The sequence below is a fragment of the Hibiscus syriacus genome, unplaced genomic scaffold (genome assembly GCF_006381635.1).
Source record: "Hibiscus syriacus cultivar Baekdansim isolate YM2019G1 unplaced genomic scaffold, ASM638163v2 tig00110485_pilon, whole genome shotgun sequence".
In the NCBI taxonomy this organism is placed as follows: domain Eukaryota; kingdom Viridiplantae; phylum Streptophyta; class Magnoliopsida; order Malvales; family Malvaceae; genus Hibiscus; species Hibiscus syriacus.
The window spans coordinates 435,660-460,610 of NW_024062760.1; the positions used below are offsets into that span (position 1 = coordinate 435,660).

General features: G+C 35.3%; 2 protein-coding genes, 1 long non-coding RNA gene and 1 pseudogene across 9 annotated transcripts; 2 read left to right on the forward strand and 2 right to left on the reverse strand.

The window, feature by feature from the left end:
• The first annotated feature begins 4,939 nt into the window (after positions 1 to 4,939).
• LOC120129358 lies at positions 4,940 to 22,749 on the forward strand. Its single transcript, XR_005516728.1, has 3 exons — positions 4,940 to 4,951; positions 7,659 to 7,666; positions 22,617 to 22,749. It is a non-coding gene; the product is annotated as an uncharacterized LOC120129358 (long non-coding RNA).
• LOC120129356 (tubulin alpha-2 chain) lies at positions 5,320 to 7,318 on the reverse strand. The gene is made up of 3 exons (XM_039146877.1): positions 7,128 to 7,318; positions 6,503 to 6,737; positions 5,320 to 6,419 (listed from the first exon to the last, which is right to left on the reverse strand). Exons 1-3 carry the CDS (start codon positions 7,218 to 7,220, stop codon positions 5,395 to 5,397), a joined length of 1,353 nt encoding a protein of 450 aa, XP_039002808.1. The 5' UTR covers positions 7,221 to 7,318; the 3' UTR covers positions 5,320 to 5,394.
• On the forward strand, positions 11,023 to 17,505 carry LOC120129354 (early endosome antigen 1-like). 7 transcript variants are annotated; one of them, XM_039146873.1, is made up of 20 exons: positions 11,023 to 11,151; positions 11,233 to 11,326; positions 11,420 to 11,528; positions 11,609 to 11,647; positions 11,767 to 11,850; positions 11,959 to 12,020; positions 12,250 to 12,352; positions 13,050 to 13,190; positions 13,643 to 13,711; positions 13,786 to 13,842; positions 13,947 to 14,152; positions 14,252 to 14,300; positions 14,846 to 14,917; positions 14,991 to 15,068; positions 15,147 to 15,224; positions 15,305 to 15,415; positions 15,771 to 15,841; positions 16,215 to 16,403; positions 16,523 to 16,616; positions 16,955 to 17,504. In XM_039146873.1, exons 1-20 carry the CDS (start codon positions 11,091 to 11,093, stop codon positions 17,261 to 17,263), a joined length of 2,076 nt encoding a protein of 691 aa, XP_039002804.1. In that variant the 5' UTR covers positions 11,023 to 11,090; the 3' UTR covers positions 17,264 to 17,504. The 7 variants fall into 7 exon arrangements, with proteins under 7 accessions (XP_039002804.1, XP_039002800.1, XP_039002802.1 ...); XM_039146869.1 differs by having other exon boundaries at positions 13,947 to 14,300; positions 16,955 to 17,502; XM_039146870.1 differs by having other exon boundaries at positions 11,028 to 11,151; positions 11,254 to 11,326; positions 13,947 to 14,300; positions 16,955 to 17,505.
• Positions 21,722 to 24,578, reverse strand: LOC120129357 (annotated as a pseudogene).
• Between the last annotated feature and the right edge of the window lie 373 nt (positions 24,579 to 24,951).

Consider the following 24,951-nt stretch of genomic DNA (forward strand, 5'->3'; position numbering starts at 1 on the left):
GGTCGTTTAATGGCCGTTTAAAGCCGGTCAAAGTTATGGTCAAAGGGGTTCAATAGTCCACATTCAAAAATTCTCAAAATGTCACCTTTTTTCAAAATAATTCCCATCATATCACCTTTTTCAAAATAATTCCCAGAATGTCAAAAAGAATTTCAAAATATTTCTCAGAATGTCACATTTTTCAAAATATTTCCCAGAATATCACATTTTTCACAAAAATTCCCAGAATGTCACCTTTTTCACAAAAATTCTCAGAATGTCACTGGGTCGGGTCGGATCAACGGGTCGGGTTTGTAACACCCCAACCCATATCCAACCGGATACGAATCTGAGGTGTCACATTGACCTTTTAAAACATGTACTTGTATAAAATAGTGAGTAATTTAAAACTTTTATAACATATAAATGACTAATTTACATAAAAAGACATTTTCATTATTACAAAACCAATCAGAGCGTGTATATTTCACTTATTTATTTACATATAACTATTCGAAACATTTATAAAACTGTTCATAGCTTAAACAATATATTCTTTTGAAAACATGCCAACTAGAACTTTATATACTAAAATACATATTATTCACTCTTTTCTGATCTGACCTTTAATAAGGAGAACTGAGTTGTCTTGCTCCACATTGCTCTTTACTCTTCTCGAAACCTATGTATAAATCACTTACACGCTAAGTCAAAGACTTAGTAAGGCATATAAACATATAAGGTAAACGGTAACTAATAATCATACCTAAACAATTACTACTATCATTTCATATCACTCATACTTTTACATGTAACAAATATATGCATACATATATGTCCTTATCATTCATATCTCTTTCTCATGTTCCTATGATCTCTTATGTCCATATCATATAACATATACCATAACCAATTGCACATATACATATCATGTCATGTAAACTATATATATATACCATCATTGATTCCTTTCATCGTATGGTCTTATAAGTTACCATTTGTACAATCAATATTACACATGAAATTCCACAAGGAAACAAACATATTATCATATCACTTTATTAATATTATCTATTTAATAGCCCATGATACACATGTGAGAACTAAAGATATGCGAGTACATAGAGGTTGTGTACTAATGTTGTCACCACAGCTCATATAATTGCACCGAAGTGCCACATATAATTGCACCGGAGTGCCGCGTAGAATTGCACCGTAGTGCCATATAATAATGTCCATAAGGACCACATATCATTCCTTAAAAATCATATACATATACTAGGGATCAAGTATGTGTCTCACCAGACTTCACACATGTTCCAAAGAATACATATGTCTCGAATGACCACATATCATTCCTTAAGAATCATATACATATGCCAATGATTAAGTATATGTCTCACCAGACTTCACACATGTTCCAAAGAATACATATATGTCCCGAAGGACCACATAGACCCTTGACTCTTGGCATGCCAACTATACCCCTAGCTCTCATGACACATAACATGGGCATTATCTTTTATATCCTTTTACATATTCATGTAACCATATCATATATTCATATAAGCTCATGGTTTCATTCACATATACATGTAATCACGTAGTTCATGTCAATTCTCATATGAGTTCATATTCATATAAACATAAGATTCACCCTCATGTATCACATATACTTTCTCTTTCATATGGCTCATAACATTTCTCATGTGTTCATATGACATGTAAATCATTGTCATCTTATCATGTTATCACATAAACATATCATCTTACAATACATACAAAACACATCAATACCTATATTCACATATACATATCATTTCATTATCCTTATTATTATTCTTATCATCACCATTAATCCCTTTTACTTACCATATTCATATCAATAACACATATACTCATGCACACATATAAATCATAACAAATACATACTTCTATGAATTCATGTTTTTCACTATTGGAAATAGACTTATCACAAGTCTTATTTTCCCTTGAACCTCATATACTAGAGAATGTGCACTCACCTTAGCCTTGTTTGCTTTAAATCAATCTTAATCCTTAGATTGTTCCGGAACAAGCTTTATTCTATATCTACATCATAATAATACATTGATACATAACAGTATACTAATTGATATCTTCTAAATTGTCACTTCTTAGGCTAAAAGAAAATCCCATTTCATCTTTTAATGAAGGTATGCATCGATGCACTGCACAGTGTATCGATGCATTCCCTATCGGTGCATCGATGCACTACCTGTGCATTGGTGCATAAAATACATTCGATGTTTGTTTATTATTGGGATGCATCGATGCATATGCATCGATGCACCAATTGCATTCGATGTTTTTAGATTAAAAGAGTGCATCGATGCACTACCTGTGCATCGATACACCTTCAAACAATTTCTGGGTTTTAACCTTGATGCATCGGTGCACTATGAATATGCATCGATGCACTCTGCCCAGAATCCTCTTTTTGAACCCGAAAATTCATTCTTTTTGGATTAAATCCTTCATATTTCAACCCCTTTCATATTCCTAACTTACATATACATACTTAAACTCATTAATATTCATTTATCTCATCTTTAACCTTAATATCCTCTTCTCTTTAGGAATTTCAAGAATCATACCCTATTTTCCACATGTTTCAAATCTAATTCTAACACTTAATACTTCTTAATTAAGTTGATGACAAGTCAAATTTAGTTTCAAGTTCAACTTATCAACTCCATTCTGGAAATTCACTCAAGAACTCCAAATCTTTAATCTTCCCTAACTCATTTATCTTTTAATCTTAAGATAACTTAAGCTTTCCTTAAGCTTAAGTATCACCTAAGAATCATAACCCAACTTTTAATTCAACAAATAACCAACTAATTAAGAAACTCACCTTTGAGCTGGAGCTTCACGCACAAAGAAGAAAGGAGGAGAAGAGAATTCTGGAGACATTGTTTTTGGTTTCCTACACTCCCACGTGTAAAACTATATATCCCCACTATCACATTTTTAATTCCTTAATGATCAAATGACCATTTTATCCTTTAGTTCCTTTAATAATTACTAATAACTTTTAGGAAATACTTCCAAATAAATCACTGAACTGATCCATTCTTCTACTTTAGTCACCAAATTCTGAAACTTTATAATTTGGTCACTAACCCATAGTTCGGGATGTTACAGGGTCGGTCAACAGGTCGGGTTGGATCGGTCAATGGGTCGGGTCGGTCAACAGTTTGGGTCAGACCGGTTCGAACCGGTCAAGCCGGTCAACATGAAATCAACCAGTTCGAAGCTATCCCACGCGCAGGGGCGGCGCGTGGGGGCGCGTGAGGCGTCGTCCGGTCTCCAATAATTCATGAAAAAAATTCTAAAAATCCTTTTAAGCGATTTTGAGTCACTTACCAACCTTGGTTCAAATTTTTGAACGGTGGAGAGCTCGATTTCAACTCTGCCGAATCTTTGACCGCTCCACCTCCCACACGCGTCGCCGCCTACGGAGACAAGGACGACACCATCGGACTCAAAACGACACCAGGAACACGATGGTGCGGGAGGTGTCGAAAACCGATCAACGATCGGAGATGAATTTAAGATTTTCCCGACGGTGGTGCTAAAAAAATCGAGACTTTGACTCGATATTCACGTCGTTTGGCAGCGTTTCTCTATAATTGGTTTACTGGGTTTTGATCACGGGTCGACGATGAACACGATGGTGGTTTCAATTTGACGATTGGAAGTCGAACGGCGTCGAAATTGGCTTGAAAGTAGATGTGCGGGAGAAAGGAAATATAAGCAAAAATTGTTTCTGATTTTTGAAATAAACGCTTTTAAAACAATGCTGCCGACACTCTTTGGAGGAATTCAAGGCTTGGTCCCTGAATTTCCTTCAACTTCTAAAATGACCTATAAATTTTCATAAATTTTATTTTAGTCACTAAATTTCACCAAATTACACCGATTTAATTTTTTTTCTCGGGTTGTTACAGCACAGTACAAGTGACTATGAAATAAAGGGTGGTAGGAGAAGATTTCCTCAGTTCAATAATGGGGTTGACTACGAAAATTCTTAGTTTAGGAAAGGAATGTTGTTTGCTAACCAAAAAAAATCATTAAAACATAATATAGGGTGAAAATAAATACAATGTGAGGCTTAAAGTTAATGATTCTAGAAGAATCTAGATAGTGTGCAAGATTGGGTGTCCATGGATGGTTTGGGCATCAAGAGTGAATCCCAAAGATGGCACTAACATAATTTGACAGATTAAGACCTACATTGGAGAGAATCAATATATTAGAGAGATGAAGAATAAGAATTGTACCTATAGGTGGTTGGCTAAAGTATACCTAGAGAAATTTAGGGTTGACCTCTAAACTATTTCATTATTTCCTTAAGACATGATGTGAAAAATGATCACATCATTGATATTCCAATATCAAAATGCAATAGAGTAAAGAAAGAAACTTTGAAGATGATCAATAGAAATCAAGATGAGCAATATGCAAGGATATATGATAATCTTGCTGAATTGAGAGAAACAAACCTTGGGGATAAGTAATATAGGGTTATTTATTGGCAATAGTTGGGTTGATGCAAATGACTGCATCTATCACTTGCTTATGCTGCAGTTGAGAGTGAAAACCATACCTTTTGGTATTGGTTTTTACAACTAATTGAAGCATACTTGGAGCTAACAAACTCTCATGATTATACATTCATGTCAAGCAAACAAAAGGTAAAATAATAATTTTATTCGGATTTCAAACTAATTTCACCTATATTTATATGTTAATAATGACTAATTATTTTATGCTTATAGGATCTTGTAAAGGCAATTATCGAACTATTTTCTCATGCCGAGCACAGAAATTATATGAGACATTTGTATTATAACTTCAACTCTAAGAAGAGAAACTAAGGAAAAGCATTAAAAATGTGTTACGAAAGACTGCAAAGGAAACATACATAGTTGACAGATGCAATGAATAAAATGAGGTCAATGTCAGGAGAAGCATTTGATTGGATGAAAAATAAGGACCTTCACAATGATCAAGGTTCCATTTCTCAATTAAGTGCAAATCTGACATGCTCCTTAACAACTTGTGTGAAAGCTTTAACAATGTAAAAATATTTTAATTGTGTCATGCAAATTCGTTTGTGTTTTCATTACACACTTCACCCGTGACTTTCCTTTCAACTAATAAGATCGTGTCAGGGGTTTTAGCTATTTACTTTCAAACACGCACAACAAAAATACATAAAATATCAACACAAACAACAAATTAAAACATAAAAATATAGCATACAGTACAATAACCATATCACGTCTTTTACCAAACGAAGCTTCAACGATTCAACATAAACAGGGACGTAAAACATTATAAGAGACAACATAATCCCACAACCACATCTTAATACTCGTCGTCTTCACCCTCATCACCCTCAGCTGATTCAGCACCAACTTCTTCATAATCCTTCTCCAATGCAGCAAGGTCCTCACGAGCCTCAGAGAATTCACCTTCTTCCATACCCTCACCGACGTACCAGTGAACAAAAGCACGCTTGGCATACATAAGATCAAACTTGTGGTCAATGCGAGAGAAGACTTCAGCAACACTAGTGGAGTTGGAAATCATGCAAACAGCCCTCTGGACCTTAGCAAGATCACCTCCTGGAACGACAGTGGGTGGCTGGTAGTTGATACCACACTTGAAGCCAGTTGGGCACCAATCCACAAACTGAATGGTGCGCTTGGTCTTGATGGTAGCAACAGAAGCATTGACATCCTTGGGAACTACATCACCACGGTACATCAAACAGCAAGCCATGTACTTTCCATGGCGAGGATCACACTTGGCCATCATAGATGAGGGTTCAAAGGCACTGTTGGTGATTTCAGCAACCGAAAGCTGCTCGTGATAAGCCTTCTCAGCAGAGATTACCGGTGCATATGAGGAAAGCATGAAGTGGATCCTTGGGTAGGGAACCAAGTTGGTCTGGAATTCAGTCACATCAACGTTCAAGGCACCATCAAACCTCAGCGAGGCAGTCAAGGAAGAAATGACCTGAGAGACAAGGCGGTTAAGGTTGGTGTATGTGGGCCTCTCAATGTCGAGAGAGCGCCTGCAAATGTCGTAGATAGCTTCATTGTCAAGGAGAATGGACACATCAGTGTGCTCCAGAAGGGAGTGAGTTGATAGAACACTGTTATATGGCTCAACAACTGAAGTGGATACTTGGGGAGAAGGGTAAACAGTAAAACCCAACTTGGATTTCTTGCCATAATCAACAGACAATCGCTCCAAAAGGAGAGAACCAAAGCCAGATCCAGTGCCTCCACCGACAGCGTTGAATACAAGGAACCCTTGAAGACCGGTACAGTTATCAGCAAGCTTCCTGATTCGGTCCAAGCACAGGTCAACAATCTCCTTGCCAACTGAAACAAAAAAGTAAGCCAATTGTTAGTTCCAATAAAAAAAACAAAACATGGGCAAACATGGTAATGGAATAAGAACTTACTGGTGTAATGACCACGGGCAAAGTTGTTGGCAGCATCTTCCTTTCCACTGATGAGTTGTTCAGGATGGAAAAGCTGGCGATAAGCACCGGTCCTCACTTCATCAATAACAGTGGGCTCAAGATCCACAAAGACAGCTCGAGGGACGTGCTTTCCAGCACCAGTTTCACTGAAAAAGGTGTTAAAAGCATCGTCACCTCTTCCGACAGTGTTGTCACTTGGCATCTGACCATCAGGCTGTTAACAGAAACAGAACAGCTCATTAAGAAACTCCGTATTTCAAAGCCAAACAAACAATACAGGGATTCAAACCAACAGATTTCAATATATACACAAAGATTAACCCGATCTGAAGCAGGATTCAAACAGAGATTCACCAGATCTGATACAATACGAAACCTAACGGGAAATAGAACGGAAACATGAACAATATACCTAAAAACCTCAGATCTAACTAAAAACACAACAAATCTAATCATGCAATAGAAACGGGCATATAAAAACAGATAAACCATTCGATTAAAAGGCAAAACGCAGATCTAAACGTAATTAAGCTTACATAAGCCGAAACGAATAATATTAACACAGATCTGAATCAAAATGAAAGCAAAAAAAAATGGAAGATACCTGGATTCCATGCTCGAGACAGTAAAGCTCCCAGCAAGCATTTCCGACCTGGATACCTGCCTGACCGATGTGGACTGAAATGCATTCTCTCATTTTCTCCTTGAGAAAAATAACCAAAAACAGATGAAGAAGAAGGCGTTTATTAAGACACCTTGTAAAACGATTTGAAAATCTGGAGTGGCGAAATGCGGGAGGCTGGTGGAAGTATTTATAGTGGGAGAATGTGGATGACGAATACAGATACTCGAGGGGGGTATAACTGCTGTGGTTAAGATTAGGGTTTGGACGGCCATTGATGTTGACGTGGCAGAATACTATTGGTCTGTTTCTAACTAGCATTTTAATCACGGTTAGATGGCTTTTCCAATTTGTCGATTTTAAATTTTGCCGCCCGGCTGGATAATTGAGTTTGTTGCAACTTCAACGTGAGCCAATTAACATAATACCTTATTTGGTATATAACTTTAATTAGTATAAGAGCTAAGTTGGTTAAATTTCGAGTTTTATGTGTGATTAATCGAAAGGTATTAGTATTTATTGTTAATGACGGAGAATTTTTTGAATAGATGTTATTTTATAGGGTATATTATACGTTTAGTATCTAAACTATTAGTTTTGGTTCGTTTTAATACTTAAACTTTTAATTTTTTAAAAAATCATATATAAAGTTCAGTTTTTATTTTATTTTAGTATCTCACCATTAAAAATTTTAGTTTTTGTTTTTAGTACCACCGTTCAAAATTTAACGTTAAGTTTTAGAAAAATTGAAAGTTTATGTATTAAAACGGATCAAAACTAATAGTTTAGGTATCAAGCAAATTAAATTTTTAATAGTATAGTAAAACGAAATGAAAACTAAATGTTAGACATGATTTTGAAAAAAAAAATTAAGTACTAAAACAAACCAAAACTGATAATTTAGATACTAAATACATAGTTTACCATATTTTATATTCACCTAAACTAATAAAAAACAATATTCATTATGATTAGGTGTGTGCAAATTGGGATCTTGCATCCAATTCCACTAAAAATTCGGATATCCAAAAATTTTGAATACCTAAAATGATGATATGTATATGATCCGAAGAATCGAAGATCTGAATTTTCAGATCGGATATCTAGTTATCCGAATATAAATTTAGCTTGTCAAACTAAATTTTATATTTTTTATATTTTGTAATTTAATGTAACTTATTCGATAATTTTACTATTATAAATATATAATTACTCACGTACAATAAATAATTAAATATTCTAATTTTTATTGGATTATAACTTTAATGGGTCATAGGGTTACTCATTTATTGGGTTAAAATATATCTAAAATCTTAAAGACCATTTTTTAAATTTGTGGATAATTCAAAATTGGAATTTATATGATTATTCAAAAAAAATGGATTTCTGATCCAAATTATTTGAAATAAAAAAAAGATATGATATCCAAATTTTTTAGATTAAATCATCATATTTGATCGATCGTATCAGATCTTTTTGCACATCCCTACTCATGACCACTTAAATATAGATAAATTTAATTTTTAACTATCGATCTTTCTCAATTACTTAAGTATTATCAATCAAGTTGTAAGTCACTGATATTTAACGGAAATATTAATGTGGTTGTTAGAAAATTAGTATAACTCTATATTTAATTCTCAATTTTTACATATTCTATCAATTTGGTTATTATATTAATATTTCAACCGGCACATCATCTCCTTTGTGAAATGTTAAATATCTAGTGCTTGACAACACTTGAATAGTCAAATGATTTGATTGATAAAATTAAAAAAATGATAGTCAAAATAGAATCCACCTATAATTAAGTGGTCATGGTTGTAGTTTACCTTTAATTGAATTTTAAAACAACGAGCGGGATTAAATTTCAGAATTCAAAATAAAGGGATCAAATTTCAAGAATCTAAACAGCATAGGGATTGACAGTGGAATTAGACCTACTAAAAATCGTGGCAGTCGGGTAAGGGTGAATTTGCTGAATATTAGAAATTGCGTTTCCCTTGAGGTAAAAAAACACAAAGAAATTTGGCTTTTTGCAAAATGGTTTATTCTCCATTGCGTTTGAGCCTTTGTACCCTCTTTTCACGTTCTCTCTAATTTCTTTTAGAGAAAATCGCCTCAGTGACCAAAAATGCCTTATAATATACGATTTTAACCAACTTTTTTTGGATTTGCGAAAATGACCAACAAAATCGCAACGCGAAATAAAAATCGCAACGCGATTTAGAAAATCGCAACGTTGAAAAGAAAACCGCAACGGTCAAAAGAAAATCGCAACGCGATATTCCAAGAATCGCAATGCGATTAAGAGAATCGCAACGCGATCTTCCAAGAATCGCAACGCGATTCAGAAAATCGCAACGCGATTCCAAGAATCGCAACGCGATTCCAAGAATCGCAACGCGATTCAGAAAATCGCAACGCGATTAAGAAAATCGCAACGCGATTCCAAGAATCGCAACGCGATTCAGAAAATGAGTAAATTCTTTCAAAAGCTATTGTATTTGTTTCTTTCTTAAGAATTTTCTCTAAAAAGATAGTATCCGCGCGGACGTGTCGAAGACACGTATTACCACGACCACGACCACGACCACGACCACGACCACGACCACGACCACGACCACGACCACGACCACGACCACGACCACGACCACGACCACGACCACGACCACGACCCGAGACGAGACGAGACGGCGGCGGCGGCGCGCGAGAGTCCCCCTTGTTCTCTTTCACTCAACAAGGAAATGGGAAATCCAAGCCTTAAATACTCTTCCCAATAGTGTTTCCAATACTATGTGGGATTGAGCATTACTCAACACTTCAAAGAAAATATAGCAATTTTTGTAGCATGTTTCCCGCTTAATCCATATTTAAAAATATTAAAACATTTTATCATATTAAAACTATATGTATAAGTTTGAATTGAAATGTAGATATCTACAACTCTTTTAATTCTCTTGATAAAATGTTTTAATATTTTTAGATATGGATTAAGCGGGAAAATACTACAAAAATTGCTATATTTTCTTTGAAGTGTTGAGTAATGCTCAATCCCACATAGTATTGGAAACACTATTGGGAAGTGTATTTAAGGCTTGGATTTCCCATTTCCTTGTTGAGTGAAAGAGAACAAGGGGGACTCTCGCGCGCCGCCGCCGCCGTCTCGTCTCGTCTCGTGGTCGTGGTCGTGGTCGTGGTCGTGGTCGTGGTCGTGGTCGTGGTCGTGGTCGTGGTCGTGGTCGTGGTCGTGGTCGTGGTCGTGGTCGTGGTAATACGTGTCTTCGACACGTCCGCGCGGATACTATCTTTTTAGAGAAAATTCTTAAGAAAGAAACAAATACAATAGCTTTTGAAAGAATTTACTCATTTTCTGAATCGCGTTGCGATTCTTGGAATCGCGTTGCGATTTTCTTAATCGCGTTGCGATTCTTGGAATCGCGTTGCGATTTTCTTAATCGCGTTGCGATTCTTGGAATCGCGTTGCGATTTTCTTAATCGCATTGCGATTCTTGGAATCGCGTTGCGATTTTCTTAATCGCGTTGCGATTTTCTGAATCGCGTTGCGATTCTTGGAATCGCGTTGCGATTTTCTGAATCGCGTTGCGATTCTTGGAATCGCGTTGCGATTTTCTTAATCGCGTTGCGATTCTTGGAAGATCGCGTTGCGATTCTCTTAATCGCATTGCGATTCTTGGAATATCGCGTTGCGATTTTCTTTTGACCGTTGCGATTTTCTTTTCAACGTTGCGATTTTCTAAATCGCGTTGCGATTTTTATTTCGCGTTGCGATTTTGTTGGTCATTTTCGCAAATCCAAAAAAAGTTGGTTAAAATCGTATATTATAACTTTTTTTTGGTCACTGAGGCGATTTTCTCTTTCTTTTATGATCCCTAAGAAAAATCCCCAAAATTTTCAACTTTCCTTGAGAAAATCTAAAGAAAAATGGAGACCGGCTTAAACGACACCGAATCATTACTTGCTCGCATCAAACAATTAGAACATGGTACACTTTTATTTTTCCTCTTTATTTTTCGCTGTGATTTCACCCTAGTTTTTTTTTTTTAAATTGATTTTGATTGCGTAGAGCGTGATGAATTGCGTAAAGATATAGAACAATTGTGTATGCAACAAGCTGGACCAAGCTATCTTGGTGTGGCTACTCGAATGCATTTCCAGAGGTATAAATTTTTAATTTGCATCATCCGGTTGTTGGACTCGTTGTTTTCTTTCTTATTTTGAGTTTGTCAATTGAAAAATTAATGCCCTATTAGGACAGCTGGATTAGAGCAGGAGATTGAGAATTTGAGAAAGGAATTAGCTGCTTGTACCCGGCATAACCAAAATCTTCAAGAGGAGCTTTCTGAATCTTATCGAATTAAAGTATGTTTATTTTTAGTTTTCAGTTATCTTATTTGCTTAACCTCTTGTACGGGTTGATGTGATTGCTTTGTTGTTTGCAGACTCAGCTGGCCGATCTACATCGTGAGGAGGCTGCTAAGGTAACATTCATTAACAAATTGAAATGAAATCATTTCTTGTTTGTTTTAGTGAATGAATGAGATTCCTGTTTGGCTTTTTTATTTTTTTACCACTAATTTGTTTTGGTTTCTTTCTCCAGAATCTGGAAGCTGAGAAGCAGGTTAAGTATTTCCAAGGCTGTGTGGCTGCTGCTTTTGCTGAACGGGATCGTTCGATCTTGGAGGTTCTTTCCATAATTGGTTAAATTTAATTTATTTATGATTGCCCTCTTGTTATTGTGCACTGTGTTATAATTGTATTCTAGTTTGAAGTTCCACATGGCTGGTAACAGGCTGAAAAGGCTAAGGAGAAGGAAGAGCTCATGGCTCAGAAGTATAATGAGTTTCAGGCAAGGTAATCTTTATATCTTTCCAGGAATCATCAGGTTTGGGTTTGGGGAGGATTTGCTGTCCCTATTGTCAGTTTCATGGATGGGGGTGGCCTTTTGGAAGGAAAAAATTTGAGGGTTAAGAACATATATGAAATCTAAAATTAGTTTTATATAAATTTAAATCTTAGATATGATCCAAATTGATTGAATTTTTTTTATTTGGATAATAATCATTAAAAAATTATAATACAGGTTAGAAGAGCTTGCATCGAATTGTCTTGAACAGAGCAGATGTAATGATGCACTGCAAATCGATCTTGCAAAGCAAAAAGAGGAAAATGGAACTTTAAAGAAGGTAAAAGTCAGAAATATTGTGTTCACATCTTGAACTGATTTTTTAAATAAGGGGTGCAGTGTCTTGAATTAATATGATTGTACTTGTTAATTTGTTATGCAGTGATTTAGTAGGTTTGCTACAAATATGGTTGATAACCTACTTTACAACCTGCCTCCAAGCTTTACAGAGCAAGTTATTTAGTTAATTAGATTATATTACATATCAATTCATTTAATTGATTATCGTGAATAAATACATTTGTTTAAAACTAAAATAATTGCTTAGATTTTCTCTTTATGGATTTAAATTTTTTAGTAAGGCCTAGTAAACACCCCCCCACCAACCAAAAAAAAAAAGGAAAAGAAAGAAGAAAAAGAAGACAAGAATAAGAGGACTAGAATCCTGATAACTAATAAGAAGCAATACCTCCCCACTTTTAATTTTTGGTTTAGGATCACGGCCTGCTTCACATTTTACTCTGATAGTTGGTGCATCTAGACTATTATTTCTTTTCTAGTTAATCTGTTTACCTTTTAGCCGCTCTCTTCAAATGAAAAATGAATTGCTTTATTTCCGGGTTGCACTATCTTTTACATTATCTTTTTTTTATAAGAATCTTTTACATTATCTTCATTTACCTTTGCATTTTGTTCCTTTCTGTTTTTGACTTTACAAGGGCATATGCAGTTTCTTACCTTTTCTAAATCTGGGACAGGTTATTGGCAAGTTTTACGAGATCAGGCAAGAAACTCTTGGGGAATTAGAGGATTCTAGTTTGGATGATAAATGTACATGTCTCTTAAATGATCCTGCAGAATTGTGGAGTTTCAACGATTCTTCCACTGCTAAATACATTGTGAGTTCAATTAAATTCTAAATTTTCCTCTATCAGGTTTTGCAGCAACCTTATTGTAATTTAATATAGCATTATAGAATTTGTCTCTTCTTAGTTTTCCCCTTTATTTAATATTAGTATTTCCTTGTTACTTTGGACTATAACTGCTATGGACAAAGGTGCCTATATGTCCATGATTTATTCTACTCCAAAATGAATACAGTATATTGGCTTTGCCTTTTTTATTTTTCATGTTTATGTTTGTACAATATATCAATTGATTTCTACAACCAATGCCCATGTTCTACATGGTGTTTTACTTCATATCATGTTAATTCAAACTTGTCCTTGGCTGGCAAGACTAATACGTTGACAAGCTTCATTTTTTTTTCAGATTTAGTTTATAGAAATTCAAATTTCTTTAGATTGAATTTTGTTTCAACATGCAACTTGATTAACTTTTCCTCAGACAGAGTTCATTGGAAGCAGAGCTGGAAAGAGTAAGGAGATCTGTTGATGATCTACGAAACAAATTGCGAATGGTATGGATTTGTTTGAGACTCCTATGCTTGCTTTTCATGTTTCGTATTGATAGAAACTGATTGTTGGTATATAGGGTTTGGAGATTGAAAATCATTTAAAGAAGAAATTTCGTGAATTGGAAAGAAAGAAAGTGAGTACTTTATTTAAATTTTTTCCCTTTTAGTTTCATTTTTATGGTTTTCCTTTTTGTTTCTTTTCTATGATTAAGTCCTTGATTTTATGAATTATGTGCAGATCACTTCAGGCAAAATGATTTTGAACAGGGTCACAGAATTACGCCATTATCATTCTGAGCAAAAAATTCAAATTATGAATTTACTTGATATGGAAAGATCACATATCAAAAGATCTGTTGATGCAGTAGAAGAGAAAATTAGGCAAGTTGATCCAAGAGGGCAAAATGTGCATAGTGTTCTCAAGCCAGATGAAGATGAGCGTGTAGATGTACATACAAGTACTGATGCTGAAGAAAAAATTAGACAATTTAATCCAAGAGGGCATCATGTGCAATGTTTTCTCAAACCAGATGAAGATGGGCGTGTAGTTGTACATATAAGTACTGATGCTGAATCCAAGTTGGTGTCTAAGGTTTGTTTCTTAGTAGTTAGCTGTTTGTTTCTCTCTCATTTTTGCATTTATGTAAAACATCTAGTGCTATCTTTGTCTCAAGAGACTGATTTGAACGATAAAAGGTTTTTTTGTAGAAAAAGAAAAGAAACATCCTGGGTTGCTTAAATCCTCCTTTCCAAGCGATGAGTTATAAAAAGCTAAATTGAATGACGTCTATTGGGCATTTTTGTTTGGTTCCAATGTTTTTCTTTGATGTTTTATTTTTGAGTATTGGCTCTGTTGTCTTTTGATGCTAAAGCATGTGATTTTGGAAGTTCTGACTTTTCAGGAGTAGTAACTGCAGTCTGAGCACTGAAATTGACTTTTCTCACTAAAGTTTCTCAATTATGTTCAAATCCATCTTTTAGCTTTGACAACTTTAGTGAGAAAACAATTACCATTGATAGTATTTTCTGTGAGGATGCATCTAGATGTCAGGATGCCGGCCGTGGTTATTATTTCTCGGTCATTTTACCATGTATTTTCAAGTTGTAATTTCTATTTACATCCATCACATTTTTTAGGGGGTGGATTTAAATACTGCTGAGAATAAGGGTGATGCCTCAGAAGCCCTTTCACAGGCATTGCAAGAAAAGGTTTCAGATGTTTATTCTGTCTTTGGTGTCTGGTAATTTATATATTTCTATTTATATCCATCATATTTTGTAGAGGGATTTGCTCGATTCAAATACTGCTGAGACTAAGCTTAATGCCTCAGAAGCCCTTGCAAAGGCATTGCAAGAAAAGGTTTTAGACGTTTCTTTTCTCTGTGGTCTGGTTTCTGGTAATTTATACATTTCTATTTATATCCATCATATTTTGTAGAGGGGCATGCTGGATTTAAATACTGCTGAGACTAAAGGTGACGCCTCAGAAGCCCTTGCACAGGCATTGCAAGAAAAGGTTTTAGATGATTCTTCTGTCACTAGTCTGGTTTCTGGAAATTCATACCTTGTTTTCTCATCCTTGAAATCTTCTGTCAGGTAGCAGCACTGTTGCTTTTATCGCAGCAGGAAGAAAGGCATTTACTTGAGAAAAATGTTAATGCAGCTCTTCAGAAAAAGATAGATGAACTTCATAGAAATTTGCTTCAAGTAACTTTCTCAATTTAACTTCCAATGGAAACACATTTTATTTTCCATAATTTTTTTTGTTGCAGCACATTAATTTGAAAGAATGATTTATGGGATTTACTTGGTTCAAGTCAATGAGACACTATGATTTTGTTTCAAGAGACACTCTGTTGAAGACTTGAAGGATTTTGTTGCTATTCATTGTTGCATGAGAGCATCATGCCTCCTTGTTTGCTTGTTATCGTTTATGTGTGGTTTGAGTTACTGTCATTTGCAGCATACACTTTGATCTTCTTTGGTTGTTGAATGGCTTCTATCTTTAGTTGCATTATACTCTTTGCATCAAAATAACTTCTAAGAATTTTGTTAAACTCAGGTTACAAATGAAAAGGTGAAGGCTCTCCTTGAGTTGGCACAGTTCAAGCGGAGATATCAGTTATTGCAACAGTAAGATGCTTTTTTTTCTTTTCATGATAGTATTTTTTTGCTATTGTTATTTTATTATACTTTTTTTATACCTCATGAGTAGCGCCAAGTTGATGATCAGTTATCAAGCTGCCTTTATCCTGAGTAAAAGAATGATGTAGAAAAGGAATGGATTTTTCATGTATCATTGTTCGAATTCAAGAATATGGTGGAATTTCTCTTGCACGTGTCCTTATTTAATCATATACATGAAGATCTTAACTTTTACCCTCTTTTTCTTTGTCTTGTTTTTTTCGGTTTCTTAAAGTTTGTGCATCTATGTTTTGAGCAATATTTCTCACTTATAGTGGCTGAATTGTGTACGCAACTAACTCGAATGTGACACTTATTACAGGAAAATCAGTAATGAGATGAAGCAAGGGAATGTTTTGGCTGAAGTTGCTGACAGAAGGGTTGTTACATATGAAAAAGATGGAAAACTAAAAAATCTGCTAAAGAAAACATATCTGAAACGTTGGGTTGGTGCACTAGATGCTGGGGAGAATGAAGCTGAATCTCCTCCAAATAGCATAGATTTCGTTAGGTATCCATAAATATTGTGGATGCTTGAATTGGATAGCATTTGCATGCAAATTATAGAGTGATATTTGTTCTACGAGTTTAACAGATACGTGGATTATGTTATTACTATTCTTCTTCCAGATTGAGAATCGAAAATGCTACACTGAAGGAGAGCATGGAAAGTATAGACCTCCTGACTTCTACAGTTCATAGATTGCGTCTTTCACTTCTTAAGGTAATCTTTCAGCATTCCATCAAGCATGCAGACATAATATCAAGTACGTCCGACACTTGCAGTTATTTGCTTTGGACTTGGGCATGTTATGCTCGAATATTTTCGATGGTTTACTTCGAACATCAATTCATGCAAAATTATGTTTAGGTTTTTATGAGATGAAAAAGAAAAAAAAATTATAGGTGTCACAAATTATTCTCATATTATTTTCTGCCTATGGACCATTTTTTATGCAAATCGTCCGTGTGAAGCTAAGTTAAATTGAACTGTTAGTAATAGCTTTCTTATTTCTTGTTCGACTTGAACTACAAATGTCAAAGTTATATTCGGTTTTGTAGGTAATGGAGCTGATTAATTCGAAAGATTCAGATACTAGTTCATTAGAGACACTTGATGAGATCATTACTGAGGCAAAACTTGTGAAGACCACCCTCGGCAGCTCCCTGCCCGTTACTTGGTCAGCTGAGGGAGATGTTGAACCGATTGGAGAAAGTATAGACGGTGAGGCAAGTGATATGTTCGAGGATTCCAGCAGTCAGAAAATATATTCAGTTTCTGCTGCAGGGTTTGAGATGCTGGATCTGCTAACGCTTGCCGCTCAGATATTAAAGGAAACTCCCCGAACCTGCTCTTCAAGTACATCCTGATTTTATCCTGATCCGTGTTCTAGTCCTGATTTCAGCTTCGACATATGCACATGTGATGCCAAGTTGTTTATGTCGAACAGCAGCTCTGTAAAATAGGAGAGGTTGAAGAAAACGAAGTATCCGGTTTTCGGTTTCCGTTGCTGCAGGCGTTTCCGGTTTTCGGGATTCCATGTCCAAGTGTAAAAGGGATGTTGGGCTGTCTCCCCAGACTACACAATACATTGATATGTTCGCTGTGTTAACTTGAAAATCTCATACAATATGTTATGTTCTAACGAGTGAAAAAAAAACTATAATTCAATATTTTTATTGATTTTTTAAACAAAATATTGTAGTTTTTAGAAGGCTTAATATCATAGTAAGTGTTTAAACTATACTGTTTTTCTCTAATAGGTGCTTAAAGTATTTTGATTCATCTTGGTGTTTAACGATATAAATGTTATTATTTTAGGTACTCGGGCTGTCAACGATATTAATTTTTCCGTTAAGTAACACGTATCATAATCTTGTGATTTAAAAAAAATCATTTAAAACTAAAAATTAAAAATTATATGTTTAAAAAAACAATTTTTTTAAATAACTCCATTAAAATAAAATAGAAGTGTGCACTCAATTAATGGTGTCTTTGAAGATAAAATAGGGACGCTTTGCTGAGCCCACCGGGGAACGTCCAAATGTTCCAGGGACTAAACATTTTAGTAAATATTACCAGATCTAATAATTGATCAAATAGTCAAAAATATTTATATTATCTTATCTTATGTGAGTTAGAACTTTAATGATATAATATATCTCTATTATATAAAACATGATAAATTATATGTTTAGTACTTAAATTATTACTTTTATTTCGTTTTAGTACCGATTTTTTTAAAGCAATACATAACGTTTAGTTTAGGTTTTATTTTTGGTACTCCACCATCAAAAACTTAACGTTGATGTTGACGTATCACCATAATATAATGCCATGTCATTATTGAAAAAAATAAAAAAAAATGTCACAACAGTTTTGTTAATTTTTTAACATGTATCAAATTGAACATAAACTAAATGTTAGGTATAATTTTAAAAAATATAAAGTTTAGGTATCAAAAGAAACGAAAGTAATAGTTTAGGATTTATACAAGGATGTTGGGTCGGGGATCTGGATAAAATTTGTACTTTGGAATTTATCGGTCGACTGATGCGACGAATGAAGACTGTAGGCACGGTCATAGGTGAGTCCGTCCGTGAAGTTTTCAACGGCGGGGTACTAACATGAAATACAAACAAAACATTAAGTATGATTTAAAAAAATGAAAGTTTAAGGACTAAAACAGGAAAAAATTAATAGTTTATGTACTAAATGCATTATTTACCCATTGTTTTCAGTTACCGTTAAAGTTCCCTCTTCATGGCGGTTAACCTACCATGAAACCAAGCATCCAAGAACACGCAAATCACATCTTCTAAATCACAGGAGAGAGAGAAATCAAACCCCCAAAATCATAATAATCAGATTCCATTTTCTTTCGGAACCCTGATCGCTTTTCAAAGAGCCATGGAAAATCTGCAATACGGGGTCATTTTGAACCTTCTTTCAACCATGGGCATTTAAGAAAAAACTGCGATCAATCATCGGGAAGATCCTCATCACAAGAGAGCCGTCCTGTTTCAGATCATAAGCATAATCCCAGTGTTATCAGAAGGCGATCTTTGAACTAAACGAGGCTTCGTTATCAAAGTCTCGGATTCAACCCACGAAGTGTTTGTTTCTTTGCCTCAAGAACATGACGAAATGATTCTAAACAACAAGTTGCATATCGGCCAGTCCATATACGTGCAGGAATTGGAATCGGCCTATCCAGTTCCGTTGCTTAAAGGGTTGATGCCGATTCCAGGGAGACAGCCATTTGATAAGTATCCCAAAGATCTTGTTGGCATGGATATAATGGAGACGCCATTGTTGGTGCAACAAAGAACTGAAAGGGCTCAGTCTATAAGTCCTTGCAAGGCACCCTTGAGGGACTGAAGCAAGTATGGGGGTCTAAACTGTAGAACCAGGACTCATGGTCTTAACAATCAAGGCTTTGACGTGGGTTGTTCAAGAAAGAGACAGGCGTTACATTGTTCTAATTCTCATGTAAGTATCATTTCCTGGTCCTTTTCTATCTGTATCATCAAAGTTTGCCTTGTATTTATACACATATATAACTATATATAAGATGAATAAACTCGGGTGAGTGTCGGATTTGGATATGTGTCCTACATGGTATGCTCAAATATTTCTAAGTCTTGTATTTATACACATATCAAACTAAATATCAGATGGTTGAACTCGAGTGAGTGTCGAATTTAGACATGAATCCTACATGGAATGCCTAATTTCTGGATGTTTGTTATACACACATCTAACTATATATCATATGGTTGAACTCGAATGAATGTCAGATTTAGACGTGTATCCTATATAATATGCTTAATTTTTTTCTATATTTGTCTTGTATTTTATACACATCTAAATTATATATCATATGGTTAAACTCGAGCGAGTGTCGGATTTGAACATGTCCTACATAGTATGCTCAAATTTTTTGAAATTTGTCTTGCATTTATACAAATATCTAACTATATATCAGATGGTTAAACTCGAGTGAACGTTAGATTTCGACATATGCCCGATGTTTGTGATATATTTATACACATATCTAGCCATATACCGTGAGGATATTTCGAGAAAAATGAACTTGCATGTAACAGAATTTAAGGTTCAAATGACATTTCCCTTTCTTATACAAAATAGGCCAATATATACTTCTTTTTCTAACATTACAGGCTTCATCAGTTGGGTCTGCAAGATTTTACCATGATGATAATTCAAACACTGAAGTAGGGATAAAAGATGTTAGTCAATTCTCAAAACCAGTTAAAAGTACAAGCAAAAGTTGGAACTCTTCAACCCCTAGAAGAACAATTAAAGAGCCTTGGACTGAAGCAAGGCAAAGAGATTCATCCAACAGCTAAATATGCAAAGAAAGTGAGATGTTATGGGATACCCTTCCTCCTTCTTTAGTCAAACTAGGGAAGGTATTCCCATTTTGCTTGAGGTTTTATTTTTGGCCCTTTATTTCACTTTACCTGCTCTTAAAGTCCCATAACTTTTAACATATCTGCAGGAATTACTAAGGCAAAGAGATGTCACTTTGCTGGCTGTTGTTGAAGCTTTGCAAGAGGCTGCTGGTACTGAGAAATTGCTCAAGTGCTTAAGGTAAGGAAATGTACCTGAGTTTTCATTACGAGTATTACTCGAGTCTGCATCGTCAGGAAATTTCATTAAATTCCCTTAATATTTCATTTAGCAAGTTTTCGAAGCTTCAATTGGCGAAAGAAGATCAACAACCTTCAATTAACAAGTTCTTCAAGCTGCAAGATTTCATGGCTCAGTGGAGAACAATTGTTCAGTCATTAACCAATATTAGTCCCCAAAGAATGGCTGATTGTGATCTGATTAATCCTGGTTCGGCCAGGGAAGCATTAAAACTAGCCGTCGGCCGATCGAGAAATGCAACCACAAGGGTTAAAGCTGCTGTGGCATCTGACCTTGTCCCACTCTCTACAAGTGGAACCAAAGAGGGTAAAAATCAAGCGAAAAACATGAAACAATCGAGTCAGATTACATTGCCGAAAGGTGGTTATATGATTACGAAGCAAAGGAGCAATGGTGAATTTCACTCTGATTTGGCAGCTGAGAAGGAAAATATACCAAATTGGGTGAAGGGAAGTACCTTGAATATAGCTAGAAACCTTGCAGATACATTGCAAGATGAATGTGAAACATGGTTTTTAGCTTATAAAGAGAACTATTTAGGCAGTTTCGATAATGAATGCCTTTCAAAGGTACCTCATAGCTGAATCTATGTGTCAGATCAAGAGATTGAACGACTGGTTAGATACGATGGAAAGCGATGGCAAATCAACATCGCGAGGTCCCGAATTCGAAGCATATGGAAGGGTGAGGAACAAAATATATGAAGTGCTTTTGAAGCATGTTGAAAGAACTGCAGTGGTTTTGGAGAATATGAATGCAATTTGCTGATGGTTGAAACTCTTCAGCTTGGCATCAAACTAACAGAAATTAACTAACCCAACTATTTTTTGTGCTTGACAAGCATGTCGGTTTCATTTCCCGAAACAGATGCAATTCAGATCATTTTGGATTCAGATATTTTCGGATTCGAATTATTCAGTATCTGATTCAATCTAGAAATTCCTTTCCAGATCCTAATAAGAATGCACAAATATGTCGAAATCTTATATATCATGACTCATTAACCTACCAAAACTTATATAACAATGTAATCTATTACGATGCATAAAAACACAAAAAACATTAGAAAAAGTATTGCCAGGTAATTCAGAGGGCATGAAGTGAACAAAGGGTAGACAGCACAAAGGTTTTCACTTTATGTGTTGTACAGTTATGCTATGCTATGCTATGCTATAAACCTTTTAAATCACCTGAACCCGGACGGAGCCGCTTGTGGACCACCTGCAGCTCTCCTCATTGCTTTTGATTGAGCAAGCATCTCATCATAATTCTGACCAAGAAACAAAAGAAAAACAACTTACTAAAAGGATAGCTACAGGTGCATGACAAGGAAAAGAGCATGGAAAAAAACTATGTCATTCGGACTCCAGTGTATGTGTCAAATATGAGTATGTTTCTCAATAATCATTAGATATGGGAGTTAGATATAAGTACCAAGTCAGAACAAGTGAAAAGGTAACAAAAACACTACCCGTTTCTCGAATGCAGCATCTCTTGAGTCGATTATTTTGTCAGCAAGGCCATAGTCTATGGCTTCTTGTGCTTGGAAATATTTAGGACGCTGAATATCTTTCTCGATTTCTTCCTTGGTCTTCCCTGTGCCTTTTGCTAGTAGCTCAATGTAGGACTCGGTGTTTGCATCAAGTTCCCTGGCCTGAAAATAATACATATATATCAGAAAAGCTAAAACAAACATGCAGATATACAAAGCATAAGGGGATAGAGCAAAAGGGCACCTTAATCCACATATCTATGACAGCCCCACTTGATCTGCTGACTTTAGGTAGATATAACTTCGCTGCAAGTATTTAAAACATAAAAAGGGATACATGAACATCTAGTACCATGCCAACAAATGTTAAAAGTTGAAAAAGGAAATGATAGGATGGTCAAGTTTTTATCTTGTAATCCTATAAGCAAAGCATTTAGTAGGAGATCCGGAGATAAGTTTTGAAATTCTGAATAAATGATTCTAAACAAGATAGAGAAAATCGAGTCTATACTCATGGGTGGTATTGTCAACCTCAGATAGAGTAGGAATAAAAGAAATATTTCCGAACATAATTTACGCTCATCTTCAAAGTTACAAAGTGGAATTGAATCATACTGGATGAATTCGGCTGTACAGCACGATAACCCTTAGCTCCTTGAGATAGAAGCATTGCTGCTTGACCAAATGCCATGCCACAATTCACAGTGTAGAACTCTGATTTGCAGTACTTCGGGTATACAGAAATATAAAAGTGAAGGAGTTAAATTCAAATCAAATCCAACAGCTAAATAAGAATGATAATCCAAAGCAATAACTCATATCAACAAACTATTTAACTTAGCTATTTCCCCGTAAAACATAACTAAAATGACAAACGGTCACCATCATAATCCTTGTGTAGAACAAAACAAAAACCGACGTGCTTGTAAAATATTGAACTTCTTCGGAAGTTTACCTCATTCAATGAAAGATAAATTCATAAATATCAACAGAAATATTTTATTATCATGATACTCACAGCCATGGTGTCGGCTATAGCATATGCCTCGGTTTCTGATCCAACGGTCTCCATCTTCTCATCCTATATAGTTCAGAAGCAATCAATCAACACGAATAGATATGAAAACTTCCAGTATATGATACTGACATGTCACAAAAGGAATGCTTCGAAGAAGTTGAGTGGACTGATCAAGAATTAGAAACATTCTTCTAACCTGTGTCCCAGATGAATTGATGTACAAGTATATAGGTTTCTAAGGGTTATCATAATCTAACCACATTAGTTGAGCAACAATAAGCTCAGCTACTGCTGGTACAATCTACAGAAAAAGATTATAAGACAACAACGAATTAGAAATTAGCCACCATGCATGATTATAGGCCAGATATGGAATGGACTTACCGGCATGCCAAGATAACATATCCGAGCATCTAAGAGCAAAGAAGGCAAATCTGGAGGAGCAGTTCTAGGCCTTCCGGATCCTCTGCCCCTCCACGATACATGCTTACACTCATACTATATTTGGAAGGGCCTCTATCGTTAATGCTTGACATATTCCACATACCCCCATTATTCAAATAGTTTCTAGCAGATGAAATACTTTCCTGGAAAACATTGGAAAAAAAAGTAAGTTCTAGATTCTACTATTTACACTAATTTCTTACATCAACCATCATCTATGAACTGAGATTTGGAAAGAGGTTAATAAAGGAGCAAACCTCAGTAACACTTTCGGATTGTCGACGGACTGGATTATTTTCAGTCATGAACATGTCCATTTGTGATGGACTAAGACCATAAAGATATCCAGGCACATTTTATAATTGTCCATCACTATACAACAACAAACGAAACAGTAACTTTTAGTCTTAACTTCAAATGAATCCCACTCAAAGCAGCTTGTCATAATTTCATAACTCAAATAACGAACAAACCATCAAAGCTCCATCTAGAACTAAAAGTATCACCTAACAAATATATGGATTAATCAAATAATTCCAATATATTAATCTATCAGACTCCATGTTTATGACTGTAACAATATAAAAAGAAACTACAGCATTCATTTGCTATATTCTTCAAACTATAAGTAAAAACCATTGCTCCCAAATCCAAAACCCTTTCCACAAGAAACGCATAACAATATTATGTTCTTAGCTTTAAAAAATCTGAAAAAAAATATAAAACTGACATCCATCTTTGAGATTTTGTTCTCTGAATTGCTTGGGGATGTGGTCGATTGACTTAGAAAACGGATGTTTGAAGCATTTCTGAGCAATGGGCCTTCGAGAACGGGGCTTCTTCGACAAGAAGAGCTTGGTGCCGGTGATGAAAGACGATTTACAGGCTCCGATAACGGGACCCATCGCTTCTGGGTTTGGCGCTGTTAACGATAAGAACTGCGAGGCCGCCATGAGAGAGGAGATGCGTCTGCTTCAAGTAAGCAAACTGTCGATGCTAACCAGAGAATGAAGTTTCAGGATTTTCCAAAAAAAAAAATTATGTAATTCCAATCACAGAAAATTTATTTGAATAAAATCCTCTCAGCCCTAAATTCCGATAATCCGTTTCCACGTAAGAGTCCAAATGTTATTGAGATTAGTGAATTTAGGGTTTATATAACGGCCCATCCGAATCTAGTTACAGGGCTTTGGAATGCAGGAGAAAAGATAATTATAAATTGCATCCCTCTATTATATAAAAAATTAAAAATAGTCCCTTTACTTCAATTTGTAATGATATAGTCATCGTACTTTTCGAAAACCAATAAGCTAGATGAGTAACACTGATAAAAAATTTAAATAAAATTTAAATGATAATTCATAAATTCGATTCAAATCGGAAAAAAATTAAATTCAAGTCGAACTATTAAATAGAACTCAAATAAC

Excerpts from the sequence above, each read along its gene's own strand:
- LOC120129356 (XM_039146877.1), bottom strand. The coding sequence starts at position 7,220 with ATGAGAGAATGCATTTCAGTCCACATCGGTCAGGCAGGTATCCAGGTC. Across the intron at positions 6,738-7,127 it reads GTCTCGAGCATGGAATCCAG|CCTGATGGTCAGATGCCAAG; the intron begins GTATCTTCCATT and ends TTCTGTTAACAG. Across the intron at positions 6,420-6,502 it reads TGCCCGTGGTCATTACACCA|TTGGCAAGGAGATTGTTGAC; the intron begins GTAAGTTCTTAT and ends TTTTTGTTTCAG.
- LOC120129354 (XM_039146869.1), top strand. The coding sequence starts at position 11,091 with ATGGAGACCGGCTTAAACGACACCGAATCATTACTTGCTCGCATCAAA. Across the intron at positions 15,842-16,214 it reads AGATATCAGTTATTGCAACA|GAAAATCAGTAATGAGATGA; the intron begins GTAAGATGCTTT and ends CACTTATTACAG. Across the intron at positions 16,404-16,522 it reads AATAGCATAGATTTCGTTAG|ATTGAGAATCGAAAATGCTA; the intron begins GTATCCATAAAT and ends TTCTTCTTCCAG.